Here is a 22663-nt window from a genome sequence, read left to right on the forward strand (position 1 = left end):
AAAAAAAAAAAAAAGTTATGTGCAGTTATTTGATTAAATGCTGCCATTTCTGCAGATGAAAATTTTCCAGAATGGTTTTATCTGTGGAAAAAGTAGTTCACCAACATTAAAGCTTGTTTGATACTTGGATTGCACCTGCAAATCTCTTTAGCCTATGCTGGCTACAAAATTTTGTGCTATGCATACGACTTTTTTCTGAAATTTCTGCTGAAATTTGTACAGAATCTTTGCGGTTCACATAACCCCCAACTGACAGCTGGCTTTTTATACAGAGAAATGGCTTTGAGCACAGGAAAACTTATTTAGAAATTGCAATGCTGATGCTTGCAGTAAAGCTCTCCGTGTTCTCAAGTGTCTTCTTAGTGTCCTCTTTATAAGGAATGTCAGCGACTATAACAAAAAACTTCTTTTCAACAAAATGTCAGGATTTGTATTTCCCTACTGTAAGGAAATTTTCTTCTCAGCTTTCTGACGTGTACTGGCTTCATGTGTGAAAGTCAGTGGAAGCCATGCTAGCCATAATAAACAGGTACAYGGATGTAATGTAAAACAGGATTCTTACGTGTTTTTCAAACACATACCAATAAAAACAATACACTTTAAAAGAAATAAAAGGTTTCCTGATGAGTTTTACATTTTGCTTTTTATAAAATGTTCCTGAAGACTGTAAAGTGCTCTTAATCATAATCTTAGTGCAGCTCCTTAAAAGCCACATGCAGCCACCTCAAACTTTTCAATAATGCATTACTGTCAGGTTTAATATTTTGTTACCGAACAGTAATGTCTGATTCAGAAGTACAAAAGCATATCTACTTGATGATGCAAAGATTTAAGCAAGGATTCTTCAGGATAATAAGTTCACCATAAAATAATAAGAAAGAAATCTCAGACATCCTTTATGAGTACAGAAGATGTCTGGTAAAGTCATAAAAAGAATATTACTGTACAAAAGACAAGAATTTCATAGTGTTCAACCAAATTGCAGTTGCAGTTTAAATGGATATTTGCATAGCAGTGTTCTACACTAAATAAAATTCTTAATGTCTGAACACTTTCTGCCAGTTTTCCACTRGATTTCTTTTTCTTTTTATCTTATCCTATAATGGATAGAATGTCCACTTTATGACCTTCTCAGAGCTTCCTTTGAAAGACTTTAGAAAGAGTCCTACATCTCCAGATCAAAAAGCTGACAGGAGAAAGATGTCTGTATGGCGGTAGTAGACTACGCATCTGGATTTTTTTTTTTTTTTGCTGAGTTGCAGTAACTTATAGAAGAGCAAGGTGTTTAATTGTAAATGCTCAAGTCTTCAGTTCTCCAAAAGCAAAAGCCAGTAGGTGCAATAACTTGTTCTCTGAGCCAACAAGTATTCAAAACCTATGATTTCAAAAGTTGCTACCAAGAGGTGGCCTGGCATTTATACAAGGAGGATGACATCATGAGGGCTGTGCAGTGTCTTGGGCACTGCAAACTGCTTACGAGAAAGCAATTCCCTTCATAGTTCTGCTGCTTTTGGTAATCAGTATGGCACCATCAGTTAAAATCAGTGGTTGACACAGCTTGATGTAGACAGCCAGACTTCTAAAATTTAAAGCTGTAATATATGTGTGTCCTTTCTTGGCTGAACTCATCACATAAAACAGAATCTGTGCACTGGCCTATATGGAACATCAGTATAGGGTATGTATTCAATAAGAAGTTCTAGTTACAAATTAATGGGTCAACTTCTGTCTTCATTAAGACCTTGTTTCTCTTCACAATTTCTTTGAACTTAGACRTGGTGCAAAACAAAGTCTTTGAAGAACCCAGAAAAGCAAATTTCTTTAAATTTGGAGTTCTAATTCACATTCTGACATAACTACTCTTAACCAGAACAGTTTTTAGAAACTGCCTTGTGCATTGGTCTTGTCTTCCAAAATACAAATTCTTAAAAATGCAAACATTTGAAACTTCCCATACTTCTGTAATATAAATTAAAATACAGTTAAGCTTTCTTTGTTGCCAATAGCTTATAACTGTTCTGTAAAAAGCTACAGATACATTGAAACAAGTTAACAAAGCCCAAGATAACTCAATTGCACTTCTTCTGGTAGACTTCTTCTCCATTACTTTGCATTAATTCATTTGTGAATGCTTTCAGGATTTATTAGCAAAAAGGAATGTACCCATGTCAAGGTTTCTCCTGTGCAGAGTGAGTAGTATGAATGCCATTGCTGTGTGATGGCTGTTAAGCAGTCAGCAGTGCTCAAAAGAGTGCCCACAGTTCTGCTGTCTTGACTTTGCTGCTTGSTCAGCATTGCAAGGGCTGGACAGAAATCTTTACGGCTCAGAGACATCTGCTAAAATCTTGTGGTATGTCTTCATTTAGCTTGTGGTACTTTTAAAACACTCCTCCAGATTAATGAAGACAGCACAAACAAAAAATCGATGTTGTGTTAGGGCTGCCTTTGCATTACAAATGCAGCACATGCATCTCAGATATTGTTTAGCTGGCAGCTGTATCTASTCTGTGTTGCCTGGAACTCTTTCTTAAAAATCTCATGGATTTAAAACAGATRCCATATCAGACTGGATTTAAAACAAGTAGCATATCAAAGATCATTAGATCTGTATCACATTGTGGCCTTCTCTCAGGGGTTTTCCTAGTGTTTCAAGCTAAAAAAGTAGTCTATACACTAAAAATTGACTGACTACTGAAAAAAATCTGACTATTTGAAAAAAATGTAACAGTACTTCAGGGTTATCTCTGTCACTCTACTAGGGACTATTTTAGGAAACTAAAACCCAAGCAACCAATAAAAATCTTCTAATGATCATCCAATTGTCCCCCAAATAACTAATTTACAAAATTCAAATATGTGTTAATGTAACTCTGTACTTATAAACATTGAGATTTTCCACATACATGGGAAATTGAAAATGGTAGTTTGAAGTCTTGAATCCGCTGGTTATAAAGTTTTCCTTAGCGTACATTTGGGTTCTTACAGTGAAGCCTGGATGGAGTCTTAAATAGACAGTGYCTACTTTAATACTTAGGGTTTGAAGGCTTTCAAAATCTCTAGACTTAAAAACAATTAGGAATCAAGTGAATGCCAGTAAAGACAGTGCAAACATTAAGTATGGTTAGGCAATTGATAGAGTCACATCTGAGTCTGAAATAGGCTGGTATAAAGTATGAATTTATATGATCTACACAGTTGAGGTTTTGGTCCTTTATTGTCAAAGTTAAAAGAAGTAAAGCAATGTAGAACAACTGATGTGACAAATCACAAAAAAAAAAAAAAAGTTATTTTAAGGGCTAAGTTTCTTGCCTGCAGAGTAAATCACCCTCTATATCCTTAAGTCATTGACTGCACCTTTCTTTTGCAAGGTGATCTTTCTTGCCTATTGCAAAGTTTGAAAAATGACAGATTGCTCTRGCTGATTCTGCACCAATTCTGTTCTGAAATCTAAGCCATTATGTGTCCTACCTTCAACAAAAGACAAAATGCCACTTCCTTGCTGTATAAAACAGAGTGTGTTTATCCTCACCATTATATGATCTCTGTCTTTCAAAACAGCCATTAAGTAATGGTTGCAGGAGATACAATAGAAACTTCCCAATTCCCTGTGGAGTTTCAGGATTTTTCTCTAGTGCATGAGCCTCTCCAGGGAATTCTCTCATAATGCTAAGAGGTGGACAGAAATTATTGCAGGAGTGTCATGTGCAAGGGAGGCTCCAAAACAAGCAAAGGCAGGCGGATGGGACAATGCCAAAAGTTCAGATAACTTGCAGTACTGCAATAACAGCCTTTTGAGGCCAGGGGAAAAAAAAGAAAAGGAAGAAAAAATCTCTTCATCAGATGAGAGGCATCAAATTAAATGATTGAAATTATGTAGCCTGTGGTTTTTGCCATGTCCTGTGACTCTCTGGGGAAAACACTTTAAAATCTAGCTAAATCTTAATATAAATCCTGCAGGAGGTGGAGAGTCAGGGAGGTGCAGTGATTCAGAAATTGCCTTATTTTCATTTTCTAGAGGTACCCTGTGGAATTTGAAAGGACTGTAGCCTGCATTCAACAAGGCTTCTCAGGTATCAATGTAATAAACCAAATTATTCTTCCATCAGTTATTTCTTCTGAGYGCTCTTCCCAAGACAGTGCTCTGTGCACAAGGGGATTTCTGYAATAATTACTCCCAGGAACCCAGTGGAATAAGTGGTAATTACACTATCTAACCACAGAAATAGATCCTTGTGCCATTGGTTGCAAAACTAATAGGAAACCTTACTCCAAATTTCTAAGCATTTTTTAGTTTTCATAATCTTCCAGCACTGCAAGGTTGAAGATACATGCAGGGCTGCACAGACTTTTTTGCACTGCAGCTAGAAGAGCCACCTGTCTCATAACTGGTACAATAAACAGTTGCTGTACCCTTGGGTTCCTTTCCTCAGCCACAGAGTAGGGACAGCAGATGTTCTGCAAAATGAAATCTTTCGTGATTATGGGATTGCTCAAAGGGCCATAATACCTACCCACCCCCAAGAGAATGAGTCAGTCAAGCAAGCTGGAATATTATTCCTATTTCCTATCACTACAAATGGAAATCATAACACTGTCAGTAAACCATGCCACCAAATAGAGGCAAAAAAGCAGATGTAAAACTGGCCAAAGAAATTGGCACCTGAGATGTGAGGGTCTGAGAGATCATATGTAGAGCACCAAGGAGAAAAACAATTCAATTGGACAAAAGGCTCATCGTCACCATCCGGTACTTTTGCCAAGCTAGAGGGTCTCAGGAAGAATGAAAATGTTGAAAAACCTAAAAGGCAAACTGCGATCTTGGAGACAGCGTGCACTATTTGTACTACTATTCTAGAAAGACTACTCAGAATCAGTTCACAACGTTCTAGTCCTTCACAGTTATGTACTAACTTTCACACTTCAGAAAAATTGTTCATCTCATCAGAGTGACTTGCTGAATCAAAGATTCTGAATTTCTTTCTCGTGCCTTGGACTAAGGCACCAAATATAAACCCTCTGTCTACTCAGTCTCTAAATATAGCCAAGAATTAAGATATTCCTGCTTCTGCATTCTAAATAATCTAATGAAATCAATTACTGTTTTGCGTAGATGACATCTGGTATTTGCAAATAAAACATGAAACATGAAATCCGACSAAAATAAGCGTGAAACTAAAGTTTCCGCCCATTCTACTACATCCTCAGTAAACATATTACAGTTTTGCGTCACAAGGTGGGTTTTTCATATTTCTTATCAACTTCAGCTTAGAAGCTCTCCAAGAGAATATAACAAGCAGAAGAACAGGGCTGATGGCTTTGACTTTCAGCCWGTGGTTAAGCTGGTGGAGTGAACTCTTCATGGTACTCACTGAGAACATTGTCCCATTGCTTGGATTTTCAGCCTCATGCTTTTATTGGTCAGTGCACCAGTCATGCCAAGCAGATTCTCTTTGTACAGTGAGACACAGCAATCTTCAGCGTGAACACCAATGTCATCTGTGGAAAGGACAGAATCTGAAATGGATCAAATACAATTTCCCACTGYGCTAGTAAGATCTTTCCCAGTTATTTTAGGAAGCTAAAGATACTTCCACTATACAGTATCCATGTTTAGAACCCATTTCAAATATTCTCCATTGCAGCACTTCACTGGCTTTGCAATTAATGCTTTATTGTACTAGGGCCAGAATGCAAACTCTCCTTGCAYATACAGGATTTTGGGAAGTTGCTCACTCTTTTTTCCTTTCTTCCTTTGGAAAATAATGTTTTTACTCTGAGAGTGGTGAGATATTGGAAAAGGTTGCCAAGAGAAGTTGTGGGTGCCCCATCCCTGGCAGTGTTCAAAGCCAGGTTGGATGGAGCTTTGAGCAACCTGGTCAAGTGAAAAGTGTCCCTGGCCATGGCAGGGAGATTGTAACTAGATGATCTTTAAGGTCCCTTCCAACCCAGGCCATTCTATGATTCTATGACTCTTTGATTATTTTCTTTCTTTTATCTGTTTCTTTTAACTGTCTTTCTCTGCTGTGTTCTGTGTTGGGAACTGCAGTTGCAGATTTTGCCTTTCTGCAGCTGCACAATTCCCACCCATTTCACCATCATTTGCTGACTGTGAGCAGGAATGGAAAAAAGTGATCCCCACGCTGTCCTTGCCTGCCTGATATTCTGTTTTCTCCCTTGCTCAGGCCCAAGTGCTCACATCTCCCTGAGATAAACGGGAAAGGGCATTAAAACAAGTTAAACTATTTTTTTTTCTTTTAATTTTAGATTAGATGTAAATCATGCCTATTCTTTTATCCAATTTGCCAAATACCTGTACAAATGCTGCTGCCAACACAGAGAAGGGGGACAGCTCAGRTGAGGGAATGAGTGACTCAGCTGTGCAGGACAAAAAGGAGAGGGGTATTCATTTTAGTGGCAGCAGCATCCTGTGGTGTGTTAAAGTTATTGTGAAACTACAGCAAAGTCACCACCTGCCATCATCATGTCTGAATGGATTACCTTCATCCTGCACCCTTTATTTATAGTGTGACATATTCCAGCCATAGTACATATTTTATAARCAGCTAAAATTGTAAAAATAAAGCTTGACTTCAGGTACACAGTTGGAATGAATGGGGTTACAGCCCAGCAAATGCCTAAATACAGGTAATTGACTGGCTTCTGAAACTAATAATTTTTGTTTGTATTTTATGTTGTACAAATATTTMTAAAATCTCTGTATTCCAAGTGAAAATATCTGGCTTTATTTCCTTTAACCATAGTCATTGCACTTGCTGAAGAAAATACCAATTCACAGCATGACACTGTAAAGCTATCTATGAAATAATTTAACTGCATCATGCACAGTCAGCAGAAGTTCTGCACTGCAATTTGGAGAAAGAGGCTTCATACAGTCACTTACTCTCTGAGCTACATATTATGCTTCAACAGTTTTCCTYCCTTCCTGTTTTGAAAATGTGGGCAGTTATTCAGTTATGCCAGAGCATATCTTGCTAACAACAGAGGTTTCTATTTGACACAAGAAGAAAGGTGTGGGTCTTRTTTGTATGTCATTTTAATTTTCAAGAGCACCTGTAAACCATAAGTAATAKCAATAGCATAACCTGCCATGGATAGTTAAATGGTTCTTCATTGTTTGATTTGATCAAACACTTGAAAATACTTGATTCTACTCAATGACAGTGTGCATGGAAAGGGAGCTATGCAAGAAGCCAAAATAACCCCCAACCTTGAGTTTTGGAGCATAAGTTTGAGTTCTGAAGCTTAGTATCCTTGTTGTGTGTGATTGTGTGTAAGCTGTCTAGGACACTATTACAGAATAAAAACCTCGGGAGTTTTAGCCACCATGTAAATGAAAACTCTCGCAGCTGCTGCCTGAATGCATGTAGAAGTGGCACATCTCTTGTTTGTCTGTGCATGGTGTCCCTAGGTGGCAAATCAATCTGAGTTTGCCTTTCCCCAGCACTCCTGGTTGCAGCAGGATGCCCTGGGAGTGTGGAGCACAGTGCATGCTGCTCACACCAGGCCACCTCTACCYTCTTCTGTTTTAAATCACGCTCTTCCCCACAGTAACCTACTAGTACTTCTTCAAAGGCAAAAGTACTAAATTTAGGCTAATTTAAATGTTTGTACTAGCCATTGCTCTGGAAACTTACAGTTGTACAAAGATGTGAGCCTTTAGAAGGATCCTGACATCTAAATCTTCCTAAATAATGTAACTTAGCAATAAATGTTGAACTTTTAAAAACTAGATAATGCATACTTCCAGCTGCMTATTTGAAGTCACTAGGAGGAAAAAATCTTGGCCAAATAAAACCTAGGAAAAACTGGCAATGAGCAAGAGATCTGTGACCATAAAATAGACTCAAAGGGGGAAAAGTATTTTATTAATACATGTTTATTATTCATTTTATTTACTAAGAACAACTCTTAAGTAACAAGCCTCTTATTTTTGATGTATAACAATCTTGGCTCTTACCAGGCAGCTCTTAGTGCCCATGATATAATATCATATCAATTTCACTGGTCCAGCATAGACTAAAGAAGTCAAAAAGTAAAAAAGATCAGTTTCCAACTCATGTTTAAAGTGAATAACCATCTAGCAGTATTTTTAGTGCAATGGAAAGAGCTGTGATAGTSCTATGATAAGGAACAACTCAATCTTTACCAAGTGCTACACAAATAATGTGGCTTGTTGTTAAAAACACTGATAATAAACAGCCCTTTGAGTCCAGCCAAAGCAGTAAGAAGGGGCGTGATTCAACAGCATAGGAGTGCAAGAGTGTCACTGAAATGTGGTCTTCTGGAAACTGCTTTTAACACAATGGAACTGCTTCTTGGCTGGCTCAGTTGATGGTCACGCGCTTTTGTTGCCATGAGCTGTGAGAACCAGTTGAATCARAGATTGCTGTAAAAATGTAAATGTAATTTATGACAGCCTGTAGTAATTCTGTACATCTCTTATGTCTGTGTTCTTATAGCCACTTGGGCACTGAAGTAGCTGAAATGAGAAAGAGGCAGCAGTCACAAAATGAAGGAACATCAGCTGTGTCTCAAGCACCTGGAAACCAAAGGCCCAACAACACATGTTGCTTTTGTTGGTGCTGTTGCTGCAGCTGTTCATGGTATGTCCTGTAGTATATTTGCTTCCATATCTGCCACAGGTAAACTATGAGAATGGAAAGCACTGGGAACATGTAGCCTTCTGGGAGAGGAGGCACAATTTAACTTTTCATTTTAAAATTTTATGTAAAAAATCCCTGATTTGGTTGGACATTTTGTGAGGGGGAAGAGGAAAGAATAGTAAAYTCAACTTATATTTACCCTACTTAAGCCATGACTAAATTAGGACATTTACAGTTCTAAAACTTGTATTTGTGACTGAGAGACTCAGTAATGAACATTTTATAGCTTTCATTCAAAATATTTTTTTCCTGCTTGTACTTTTGATAGCACAGTTCTCTGCATTCAGGAAGATAATAAGGAGATGGTCCTAAATGTGAATATGTGATGTAATATATATATTACTAATATATATATATTCTGTAAATCTAAAAACATGATTCCACTTTATCTTTTAAATTTTGTGGCATAATTTTAGTGGATACTCGTCCCTTCCTCAACAAAGAGTTCACTGGTAAAATCAAAGATTTAAAGTCTGTTTCAAAAATAGCTTTAAATTCTCAATGTCTTGATATGCATCAGGTCTTTCTTATTTTKATGAACACAGTATTGAAACATAAGGTAAATGACATGCAGTATTCTTCAGAGTCTGTGCATCATATTACCTAGACAGTTCAGGTTTTTTTTGAGTGACCATTCCTCTGTGTATCTGTGTTATTTTCACTTCAATCAGCCATCTGGTCCCAATCTAAACTSTGAGGCTATTTGCCTCAGTATATTTAAAAATACATACCAGCATGTATGCATCAAAAAAGTATCAAAAGGGACAGTTTTTTTTTCCAAGAAACTGCCAAATCCTGGATGCAGTAGCAGGGTGAACCTGCCTTGGCTGTTCCTTCCAGTTTCACCTGGAGGCAGAGTATATTTGGAGCAAGGATGAGCCAGAACTCATGCTTTTACCAAGTCACTTTGCAATATGTTAAATCCATTTTGCAAAATAGGTGGAAATGTATTAAATAGGAAGTATAGAGAGGATGCTTTGTCACTTTTCTCTCTGCTCTGGGACAAGGGGACAATATAAAGTATACTGTTACAGGCCAGAGATTCATTTATCTCAGTATCCTATTTCAGGAAGTGACCTTTATCAGATATCACAAGGAAAGGATAAAACAAGTGGACATGCCTATCCACAGTAAAACACCTCACAACTACTGTCAACCTGCAACTTAGAGATTTCCTGGCCCAAAGTTCATTTCTGTGTGGTCTATAGACCTTGATGGAATTTTTTTTCCTTAATTTGTCAGGCCATTTTCTGAAGTGACTTCCTGAACTCATCTAAACTTTTTGCATCCAGGGTTTCCTGTAGCAATAAATTCTACCATGGGCCTGTKCACTCCACGAAGTATTACTCCCTTTTATTTGTGTTAACCTACWAGAAACCTATTTAATTTGATGCTTCCTTCTTCTTATGATGGTGAAGAACAGTGACTAATTGTTCCCAGGATGGTCAAGATTTTACAGAGCTCTCATATCTCCCTTCAGCTGCTTTTTCTTCCACAGTCTTCTCTATTTTAATCTCTGTGATACAGAACTCACCCAGACCATGATTTATCCTTATCTGTCCGATCTACTCACCCACCTTGTGTCTCTCTATGTACCTTTCCTATTTCACTATTTCCTGTCTGAGATGTGTGACCAGATCTGCTTTAGTGGTCAAGACATGGGTGCACCATGTTTTGTGTCTGCTTTTGAGTTTTGCTACTGATTTCTAGAACTCTGCTTATTTTTAACAACCCCAGAGATGATGTTTTCATAGAATTATCCACCCTGAATACATCTATTTCCTGATTGGAAATAAAGCCCATCAYTGTGCATGTACAGCTAGGGCTGAGCCTTGCATACAAGAATACRAATAGCCATAAAATAACAGTGTAATTTCTAAAGTTTAAAGACAACTGATTCTATTTTTTAAGTATGCTGTAGCTCAAGAAATCTTTTTTGACAGCGACACTCTATTTTGAAGCTCTTGTGACCCTTGGACTGCCTCCAGTCCTTAGAAGGCAATACCATTATATAAACAGCTTATGCATAATAAATCTAAATTAGAGTAATTATTGATTTAAAACATAGGGTGTACCTTCAGCTGCTCTAGTAATTGTTTTTACTGTCTTTCAGGGGCTTTCAGGGCTTGAGTTATGAGTTTGGTTTTTTTTTAAGTAGATTAGACTGAGCATGGAAAAATCCTTTAGCTAGTTTTCAAAATTAAGTCAAATAAGTGATCAAAGGCATAGTTACATCACTTGCATTTGCTAAATCAAAAAGACAGAAAAGGTGATATAATTAGCATTTTCCAGCTCTATCTTCTATGATTCTGTAGTGGAAAATCCATTCAAGGAGAGATTGGACAAAATTTTGAAAAAAAAAATTCTGAAATGGACAAAATTTTGAAAAAATATGAAATGTTTCAGAATCCCAGTTAAAATGAAGTAACTGATTATGATGCCAAATTTGTTTTGTAAGTTGGAACTGCCCAGGAAGAGTACAGATTAGTTCTTGCCTCAGTTGTCGACACTAAAAAACTGCAAAAATAACAATGATTAAAACAAGTAACTAACTTTATTATTCTCTCAGATACAGGGGGCTCTAGTTAATTAATTCATTAGGGTGGTTCTCTGTGATAGAGAATCCTAAYCAACAGTTGTAATAGATTCTCTGGACCTAATGTAATTACATGCTTTCCCTAGTTCCACAGGTCTTTACATTTGAGTAAAATGAATTCCTCAAGAGATACCTGTCTGGAAATGTTGCTGGATTTATTAATGGGGAAGGCAATGCTTTACCAGGATTAGAAGAATTTTCTTAAGTGTTTCCACCTATGTGTGACTGATGATAGCTCTTACATCAATAACCCCTTATTGCCTCACTTCCTCACCATCCATAAAAATGGGGAGAGTATGTGCAGATTTTAGTAAAAATTTCCCTTCTTCCTGTTCAAAGAGTTCAATAGCTCATATATCCAAACAAATTATTAGAATTCTGAAAATATCTTTTTTTAGTCATGTGATGTTTGTTTTCTTCTGTTCTGCCCTGTGTTAAAATCAGAATAGGTATTAAGTCTTCTGTTTGCACAATAGCAAAGGCAAATATTTACACCTTTGTTTGGGGAAATAGTATCTTGAATAATAGAGAGTTGTTAACAGCAAAAAATTAGATTGAAAAATTATTCAGTACATCTTATTACAAACTTTTTTTTTTGTTTTCCTCTAACAATTCTTCCTTAAAGGTAACAACTATCTGGAGCACTTCTCTATTGTTATAGGATAATCATTGTAGGTAGCTCAGCCCCAAGCAGATGCTTGCTCACTTCTCACCAGCAGGATGGAGAAGAGAATCAGAAAGGTGAAAGCGACAAAAGTCTTTCATCGAGATAAAGAGTTTAATTGACAAAGCAAAGCTGTGTGCACAAATAAAGCGAAACAAAGAATTCATTCACAGCTTCCCATCAGTTCAGCCATGTCCAAGAAAGCCAGGCTCCATCACATGTTACAGTGACTTGGGAAAACAGGTGCTACAGCTGTGAACCTCCATCCTTCCTTTTTTTTTTCTGCAGCCTTTATTGCTGATCACAGTGCCATATGGTATGGAATATCCCTTTGGTCACTTGTGGTCTCAGCTGCGTCCCCTCACAACTTCTTGTGCACCCCCAGCCTGCTCACAGRCAAGGCAATGTGAGAAACAGAGAARTCCGTGATGCTGTGCAAGCGCTGCTCAGCAGCAGCTAAACATGAATGAACACTGTTTAGGTCAAAAATCCAAAACATAGCACTATATAGATTGCTATGAAGAAAACGAACCCCATCCAAGCCAGACTCAATACACCTATGGGCACTGATTATTGTCAGGATAGTAAATTTTCAGTCTACAAAGACAAAGCAGGACTTCTTACCRAGGTTTGCTCAGATCAGAAAATAATGAAGATAAACAGAATTATTAAAATGACTGTTTTAATAGATATGTTCATGATGTTGCCCAGGGTTTAAGCTTTGAACTTATTTCTGAGTATCAGCAGTGAAGGAAACAGCTCTCCTTAGTGGAAAATGTAAAGTGCTTTCGAAATTCCCAACAGGAAAAGCTTGTCCCCTTTCAGCACAAGCAGATGATACAGCCCTGTGATAGATCTTCCTCTCTTCACTGACCAGACATAGACCTTAGGCACTCATTTCAGGAAGACTGCCTAATTAAAGCAGGTTCAAAACTCCATTCCGATAGAAGACAAGAATTTGCTTCCTTACTAAGTGTAATTTTAATTACTTGGGTAGCCTGAGACTTGCAAAATTTGCACTAAGTCTCCTAACATGACAGTCCATAATTTCTTCAATTGCACTTTCTCCAGAGAATTGCCAATTTAGTACTTAGAGCTGTGACTTTATAGTTTTGATCTCAGCTTGGTGAGGTAAGAGGAGTAAGCCTGYTGTTTCACCTCCCCAATCTTATTTAACAATCCATTACTCCAGCTTCCTGAGCAGACATGAAACCAGTTGTTCTCTTGCAAACATTTGTAAATTACATTCTTCAAAGAAACTCATCAGGTGCTASCACAGGGAGGTTGGCTTTTCTGCCAATTTTATTTTTCTTCCTCCTTTGTCTCCTATCCAGAGCAGGAGTCATATCTTTTTATCTTCCTTTCATAAGATGCTCGGGGATCTTGAAAACTGAGGGACACTCTGATGCTTGATAATCTTCTCCTTTTATTGTACACAGAAGGTTTAGAAGGCATCCAGCATCTACCCTGCAAGAGACCTTAGCAGTACAGCAGTCTGAGGGACATGAAAAGGCTTCCAGGGGACAAGTGAAGATGGTCACTTAACTTCACTGGTAGCTCAGTTGAAGTGAGTGAGATGAAAGGCCTTTACACAAAAAAGTAACCATTAAAACTGCTGAAGGCTTGAGGAAGAGAGTTTCCCACACACAAGAGATGCCAGGGAAGATAAGGTATTTGCCATCTTGGCAGTAAGCAAGAGTTGCTCTTGGCAAGGAACCTCTCTCCTCAGTTCTTACAACTTGTCCATGACTGCTGTGAGTGACTCTAAAACTTCCAACTGGTGACGTTGCTACACAAATATTTTTCTTTATTAGACGGAACATTTTCCTTGCAAGGGTTTAGCAGTTTACTTGGGCCTACAAGAAAATATTTCTGTCACTCGTGCCATGAATTTGAAGTGACAGACACAGATCTAAGAACAAATTTAAATTGCATTAATATTTGTTTTCTGTGGAGTTCAGTGTTATTCTCCTCCTAACAAACAGTGCGCTCTACATGTAAAAAAAAAATTATTTTCTTTTTGCACTTCCCACCTCTCGAGTACTTGAGAAGAATAACATTTTCTTGGCATATTCAATGTTAGTTTGCTATCAAAAAATTGTGTCAAGGCTTTGCATGAGTCTACACAARATATTCTCCAGGGGCCACAGTCATGGCTGCTGTATTCTATTTAACTATGGTAGAAAGTTTGAAGGAGACAGAAGTAAAGAAAGGACGATAACAGAAAACCACCTAATGCAATAAATTACAGCCACATATTCATAAGTATGTGGAAAACAAAACTCATATCTTTCTTCCCATGCCTGAGTGCAGCAGAACTTTTAGACAAGGAGCACACTAGAGGTGGGCTGATACAAAATTCACCCAGGCTCCAGGATTTTGTTAAACCTTTTGGCAAGAAAAGAAAAACTTTCACTTTGAAACAAAAGCACTGATTTTGAAAAATATATTTTGGGTTTTAATTTTATTTCTAATTCTTCTTTTCCTCCCTGAACACATAGGACAACAAGTCTGAAACAGGTCTACTAAATTCTCTGTGTTTTACCTTTTCAAAACATCACACCTGTGAAAAAGCAAATGTGAAAAAGTGCATCAGGATTTATTGTACTCTAGTGCAGAATACAGAAGAGCAGGCTACTGTACTCTATTTCACTGAAATAGAAGGTGATACTTTAAAAAATATTTAATGGGAAAAAGTATTCCAATCTGAGCCTTCTTTTACTTCAAAATATCACAGAACRCCCTTATATTTTTACCATCTGCTATTGCAGAGGTCAAAGATGAAAACATTGTGTCTCTTTCCTGAAGAATAATTTATTCTGAGGGACAGTAGGCATAGGTAGCACAGGTACTCATGCTTTGTGCAGCTGTGGGACAGTATCATCTGCATCATCAGAGTGCAATGAACAGCACTGATGCTTTCTTAGGAAAGTAGCACAAGTTCTTTGATGGGTAGTATTCAAAGCTGGATAAAATCCATCATCTGACTTGTCACACAAGCTACTGAACATGATATTCATGAAAATCACCTTATCTTTAAATCCACATATCCTCAGTGCTGAGGCCATGAGAGAAAGCTGGCAGACATTCCTSCTGTCACTGGAATGCACCATGGGGCGAGTGTAGACTGAGGATTTAAATGCTTAGTTCTCAGAAATGGACATCTCAAGGTTCCCTGAGCTACTTAAAATAAAAAAAAAAAAAATCTCAGCATCTGGAAAAATAAGCAGAAGACACGCTAAAAATAAATAGCTTGTCAAGTACTTTTTTYCATACTTTTGTAAGTTAACAGTACTTATTAAATAATACCCAAGTAAAGCATTTATTTTCTCTTTAAAGTAAAAGAAAAGGATTATCTCTAAACTGAAAAAAAAAAATCAGAGCAGGGAAACATGTCTTCTTAATAGGYATGAAATTTCATAAGATCATTCTCCTTTACAATTAAGACAGGGAAAGTGATTTTGCTGGAAATTTAAGTCCTCAGGGCAGGCTGGGGACAGGTGGCTCTGTGCATGGTTCTTTACACAACTCTCCTAGGGCAATACAGCCTGACTTGCCAACCTCTGGGCTTGTGCTCTTCTGTGACACTGGGCCAGATTGTCAGTRTTAGCCTAATAATTCCTGGAAGTCTACTCTTTCCTTGAGCCAGACCACAAATTTACCTCACATGTGATTCGATACACAGCTTATTCCAAAGCTCCAGAGTGGGCAAGCAAAGGCAGCTTTGACCACTTCTTGCCCCTCCATGAGAAGCAGATGTGAAATGCTACCTTTTCAAAAGAGGGAGGCRCATTTCTTTGCCACAAGGTTTAAAGGTAGGTGAGCTCACAGATTTAACTGCTCCTAACTACTAGGCCATTATTTTTCCTGCATCTGCTTCTAAAGAGTAAGATGTGAATGAAGGAAAACAAGATGTTATTGGCAAACCAAAAGGACTTTAGAAATAAAATTTACATGAAACAAAAATTCAATGTAAACACAACTAAAGGAAGTTTGAAGTTAACCTATTGAATCTTGTGAGAACCTGCCCTGGAGCCCTCTTCTAAATCAATTGAGTATTTCTCACCTCCCCTCATTAAAAAGCAGCTAAGAAAAATCCTTAATCCAAGCTTATGCACCACCTTTTATATTCTTCCTTTCTTCTTCTCAGMCTCCTGCCACCTACCTCCAAATTCCTGTGGAAGAACAAGCTCTTGCACAGCCTTGGAGTAGGGGCAGGGACAATGAGCCACCAGCTCCCACAGTAGAAAGGGGTTTCCACAGGTAATTTGCCAGGCAGAAATGGTTTTGATGCAGGCCATTGCTTTGTGGGACATGCAAAGTAAATCAAAATCATGTCCTTCTCTAGAAGAAAGCTGTAAACTACACATTGCATTTATTTTGGCAAGTGGTGCAAAGGGGTAATCACTAAGGCACTGCCAGTCTACTGTGAAATCATGGTGGAAGCAYAAAGATACACAAGACACTACAGAGAAGTTCAGCATATATAAATAATTTTAAATAATAAATTAAATAATAAAAATAGAAGGATAATGTGAAGAGTGGAGCAACAGCTTCTTATGCAACTGGTCTGTTAACTTTCAGCACAAGCCAGTGGTAGAATCCTCATAAACATCCAAATGAGCCTTGGGCTCTCTGTGCCAAGCTTTCCTAGTATCAGGATTTTATTCTCAATAATTTAAACTTTGAAAGTTCATTTCATTTTGAGGAACAGATGGAGGCTCATGTGTTTACTGACATTTTTCCCCATCTGTGTTAACACAAGCAGGTTAGAGAATGGGTAGGTCGTAAATATAATAGATTAGCAAATTTTAAATAAATGTTTCTGAAGATTCACAAATGAAATGTAGATTCCTTTGTGTGTAATACTACTAAGACAGAAAACCCTGATCAGTCTAATGTAGAAAATAGTCCTTTTTCAAACAAACAGATCTGTAAAGAAAATTACAGTAAAAAAATTCTGAACTGCAGTTCTTCTAAACTGAAGAATAAATACATGCTCAGAGGGGATTTGGGATTACACAAGGCTCATTCCAATTCAGTGGTGCAAAAGACAGCAACAGTAGCTCCTTAGAAGGAGATAGCAGAATAAATCTAGTTAACTTTAGAAAATGATCTTGATTCTGTCCTGGCACAGCACACAAGATTTTGTTCAGGGACAGCTGCTCTTGAGGAGACTAGAGGGAGAGAAAGCAGTGGCAGAATCACTTTCACTGGTGAAAAGCAGCTTGACGTCTCCTCTGAGGGTGTTTAAGAGATGGATTGCTTCAGAGCATCAGCATCTTGGCTCTCCCTCACCCSCCATACCCGCTTCCCACCTGCCTGTGCCAAAATGCTATTCAGCTGATGTCTATGGAACAGTGGCTGGAGGAAGATCCGTAATGTCATGACAGATTTTCTGTCACCAGAGCACAGCTTGACTGTTTTTGTGGAGGGGAAAAAAAAAAAGAAGTCAAAAGTGCCAAGAATGCCTGATTCCAGCTTATGCTGTGATTCTTAGATATCAGAAGTTTGGTGCCTTTGAAATCTCCCCTGATAGGCTCTGGGCTGTTTTTTGGTTTTCTTATGGCAAATTTGCAATTAGATACTTACACAAAGATGCATTAACTCAGAAGTCCATGGAAAACCACATAAACGGAGAAGTAACATGAAAGGTCACAGTGGGTCTGAGATCAAAATATAAGCTGAAGTAAGGCATGTTGATAGATGATGACATTTTAAAGGTGCCAAAGTGGCCTTGCAAACTCTTTATTCATTGGGGAATAATAAAAACTTTAATATTCAACATGCAAAAACAATAACAAAACACCCTTTTCCAAATTAAACACACTGACAGTGTCTATAGCAGTAAACTAAGCAGGGCCAAGGGTCTAGCATGGGCTACAGKCAGCCTGTACAGTAAATTGTTAGCAAGTGTTAACTCCTTGGCAGAGATTTGGCCAGTGCCAAAGTGCACAGTCTCAGACAATGGCCCATGGCAGGTGCAGAAACCCTATTTTGAGTGTGGGCTTTAATAGACTGGGGCTCTGTGGTGCCAGTGAACCTCTGGACTCTCCCAGACATTTTATCTGCAAGAATGAATGCAGCCTGTAGCTCCAAACAAAAAGGGAAAAGAAATGAGACTKCTAAAATCTATCAGCAGCAGAATTTCCATCTTGCCTAGGTTTATTTTTTCACCATGTGTAATTCCAAATCGGTTTACAATGTCAGTTAAAACAGGAATAAATGTCTAATGCTTTTAAGAGAAAAAAATAGAATATTTCATGGAAATTAGTCTGGACCCCTATTAGGTAACACTTATAAGATGGAGATCCTCTCACTAGAAAAGTGGGTCAGACATTCATTATGYGAGTGAGAAAGGCAAAGGAGATAGGAGGCTTGTCTAGTCACCCTTAATAATTCCATAGCACATCTATTTGTCTAGACGGCAGCTCTGGCTCTTCTGAACCACCTGGTGGAGGGCCTGATACCGGCAGATCCTGAGCACCCATGATGGAGGAATGGATAATTTCAGTTCTTGTGGATATCCACACTGAAAATACTCCCYAGCTGAGGAAGCAACAAAATTTGGAAACCAGAACCAACAAAACAGATGTCTGTAATATACACAGACTGGCACAGAGGATCTCAATCTTGCTTGCTGTCTGGAAGAATGTTAATCTTGCTGTCTTGACTGTGATGCGGATAAGTGTAAACTAGTTTAATCCAGGCTAGTTTCACAAAATACAGTGTTCATAAACATCATAGTAGGAACTACTCTTTGAAATTTCCTAMAGCTCTCTTTGACTGGATTACTTTACAACACCTTATGAAAGGAAAAATGTGAATTTAGGATGAATGTTTCCAGGCATCTCTTCCCATTTGGAAACTACATCTAAATCTATGGAATCTATCTACCTTATYGAGGTAGTGACCCTATTCAAGCTCAATTCCTTACTGTTGCTTCTACTCTAATATCTGAAAACCAAGAATAATAAAGAAAAAGCCGCTACAGAAACTGAGACTAGGCTCATTTATCAGAATTAATGGAAACCATTAGGCTTGCTTGCTTGTGATTTGGAGGGCTTTTATTCATCTAGATACCCTTTCAAGGGATACAATTTCCATTTATTTGAACGCCACAGAACTGTCACTTTTAATTGTCTCAACTATATGAAGGAATTGCTTGCAAAATAGCTGTAGCCAGGAGTAAGGACACTGCAGATTGTCTAGTAATTAAAGGTATCCATCATAAAAGATGGAATATGAATGGTAATATTATTCTGAAGGAAGGAATGAAGCTGACAGCCAGACTAGCAATCTGTTGGGTGACCTGAAAAGAGAAATACATCCTTGAGTTGAGTATTGCCTAAAGCAGAAATTGGCTCTAAAGTAATGGAAGAAATCTAGAGTAATTCCACTAAAAATCATTGGTAAGCAAACCTGGGCAAGCTTTGGGTTTCTTACATGTACAGAAATTACATTCCACATATGAGAATAAAAATTTCAAAAAAACCTCCTAGAAAGGACTAAAAGTTTCCAAAAGTTGCAATTACTTCTGTTGTGGCTATCAGTATGTAAAAGTAATACAATCCCTTTAATGTAAAATCCAGCAGAAAGTAWATTTTCTTACAGATTTTCAGAAGAACAAAATATTGGGAGGAAAAAAGAGCTTAGGAAAGTCAGATTGCTTTAAATCACTGGTTCTTTCCTCTCTTGCACAGTTACAAATTTTGCTCAATGCTAGTCTAAGTTTGAGGGAGATACTCTCCTTTGTTTCAGAAGTTCAAGTACAGAGCATACTGGCAGTTTCCATCTGCCTTTGAGTTCCTGCTGAGCTGCAATATCTGTAGGTAGGTAGATTAAATCACACAAKCATAGTGGAAGAAAACAACATGTTCAGCAAGGTTGTCCATTAAAAGGGCCAGTCTTCTTTCACATAACATTTAACCTGCCTTAACCTTCAGACCAGTTCACTCCTTCACTCTGAAGTCATCCTGAAATGTAAATATAATTGCATTTTTTTAATTAGCCCCCCAAAATATTCCTCAGTTGCACTCCCTTTTTAAATATGTTCTTTGTGGCACTACTGGCCATGCCTAGAGCACTATATTCAGTTCTGGGCTCTCCATTGCAAGAGTCCTGGATACTGGAGAGTTCTGTGAAGGGCCCCTAAAATAATTAAGGGACTGGAGCGCCTCTCTTATGAGGAAAAGTTGAGAGAGCTGACACCTGGACAAGGGAAGGCKCAGAAGCATCTTATCAATAKGCATAAATACCTGAAGTGAGTGAACAAAGAAGACGGAGCCAGGCTCCTTTCAGTGGTGCCGTGACAGGAGCAGAAGCAGGGAAAACAAGCTGTTACACAGGAGGTTCCCTCTCCATATCAGGAAACACTGAACTCAGTGCAAGACTTAAACTCAGATCTTAAATGTCTGCAAAACATTTCTGGGGCGTTTTGTGAGTATTTTAGGACAAGGGACACATCYCTTTTCTCAAGGGCTCTCCAGTAGTTTAGTTTTCCACTACCAGTACACTTCTAAGTATTTTCTAAAAGAAGAAAGAATGAGTATAAAAAATACATCAAAGATCACATTGCAAAAWTCAGTCTCTGATGGAAAGTATACTGACACATGAATTTTTAATTCTACAAGGCTTGGCTTTCAAATTTTTCACGGAGTCCAAAAGGAAAATGCAGTTTGGACAAATTTGACAACATATCTGCCAAATGCATACTAATGTCAACTTTGATGGAAAATACAGCAGGAAAATATAACTCATGGCTTTAGAAAGAGACTGGTAATCTGACTGTCCCTTATGAAGAGAAAAGGTTACCAAATTTTAGATCTATTCCACTTTAAAGCATTAAATATACAGCAAAGGGAAGAGAGTGAAACACTGCAGACTTGTAAAACCTTTTAAAGTACTTGCTTTACAGGGCACATCCCTCTATGACTTACTTAAGTTTAGCACTCATATTTCAGTAAGGATAATCTACCTTCAYGGTGGCATGTGGGATGCAATTTAATAACCTTATATAATGATCTTACATAAACTCCAAAATCTTGTTCAAGATTTCCCATTAACAAAGAGATTATGATACTCTTAAGCAGTAGATCATTTGGGTTCATTTCTGGTTCTGCTCAAGCTCAGGAATAGCACAACATAAGACTASCAGGACAGAGCTAAAATCTTAACTGACTAGATCTTAATAGCCTGATGTGCTCCAGATACTTTAAACTGTGATTTCCACCAACCTCCTTTTTTTTTATATATAGTTTATAGTTGAATCTGTAATGATTTTGACCAATTAGCAGCACAATATCAAGAAAGCACAGCAATTGAAAAAAGTAAGAAATTGAATCCACTCTCCTCCACCTTCAAAGTATGACAGAAAGATACAATCTCAGATGAACTAAGAAGTGTCTTATTTTTCATGGGAAAGTTCACAACTCTGAGCACAGATGATCTGGCCTTTGAACAAAATAACTCACAGAATTCAGTCCAGGTTTTCACAAGRAAGAAAGGCAGGACCCCATTCATCTGTTGTATTTGAAAGTGTATTCCCTTCTGAACTCTTAAATATCTTACRGAGCTAAAAGCTATTCCTTCACACCGAAAAGTCTAAATATCACTGCTAAAGCAGCACTACAGAACAAMTACAGGACAACAGGCAGTGATTCTTTCAGTTACCCCTGGACTGCTGCTACAGCATTGTTRTCAGAAATATGGCAGTGAAGGGTACAAGATACGCATGTGTAGGCACAAGGAGTCTTGACCACATCTCTATTCCTGTGTCCACACACTCCACAGCCATACCATCGATGCACTCTTCTAGAAATCTCAAGGCTRTTGTAGGGAAGCAAGGATACTTCAAATACAAAAGGCAAATGCAGTTTTTKCTGTTCTTTGTAATTTTGATTCTATAAGGCATTGTTCTTCACACTTCTCTCCATAGTTTTTAGTATAAACATTATTCTGAGTGAAAAATGAAGATGCTGTTCACAGGACTCTGCGAGATGAGGCTTTAATAAATACTCCATGTATCATGAAGTTAAGAGCTGCTGAATTCCCTGATGAGYTGTTTTCTCAATAGAAAATCTCTTTTCTTGTAATCAGAAAGCCTACTGGAAAAGAAACCTGCTATGACAGAATGTATTTTTTCTAAAGAGCTTCTTAAAGTGAAGCACAATATTTCATTTAAATCTATTCTTTCATTACATTAACTAGAATTACTCACAAAAGAGTAGTTAGAATAATGGTAGCTAACAGAATAAAACGAAGAAAACTGATCATTTCATTTTAAATTGCAATGATAATTTTTCCTAAAACTATCAAAAGCAATTATGAAATGTCATTAAACTTTTCCAAACACAGTGTTTTGTTAGAAATCTAATTCAGAAATAAATTAATTTTAACTGTCAAATTGGTGCWAAACAAAACTCAGTTCCAGTCAGCTGCATTCTCCAAAAACCCCTGGTGGAAGGGCCTGTGAAACAGTTTCCTCATCCATCCTGGGTAACAAAAATAAAACCAGAAAATTTACACCTTGAGTTCTTGCTTGGCACACAGGATTTATGGTATGCAGAAATGGGCATATGGGAGCCAGAAGTCTGCCTGCATTTAATATTACTGGATCCTGAGCAGAGAATCCTAAGCTTTTCCAYTGAGAGCACTTTCACGATGCATAGAGCTGCCCACACATCTGTTACAGACTATTTCTCAGCTGTATACTCTTCA

At 37.8% G+C, this 22663-nt stretch overlaps 1 protein-coding gene across 1 annotated transcript in view; it reads left to right on the forward strand.

The window, feature by feature from the left end:
* Nucleotides 1-22663, forward strand: part of RGS17 (regulator of G protein signaling 17) — a 68886-nt gene that overhangs the window by 33326 nt on the left and 12897 nt on the right. The window contains exon 2 of the mRNA XM_057385218.1: nucleotides 8481-8624. Coding sequence (XP_057241201.1) covers nucleotides 8506-8624 — 119 coding nt within the window. The 5' untranslated portion in view covers nucleotides 8481-8505. The remainder of the gene's footprint in view (nucleotides 1-8480; nucleotides 8625-22663) is intronic.

Source organism: Malurus melanocephalus, unplaced genomic scaffold (genome assembly GCF_030028575.1).
Source record: "Malurus melanocephalus ecotype Western Australia unplaced genomic scaffold, MMel_1.1 scaffold_799, whole genome shotgun sequence".
NCBI classification, from domain to species: Eukaryota; Metazoa; Chordata; class Aves; order Passeriformes; family Maluridae; genus Malurus; species Malurus melanocephalus.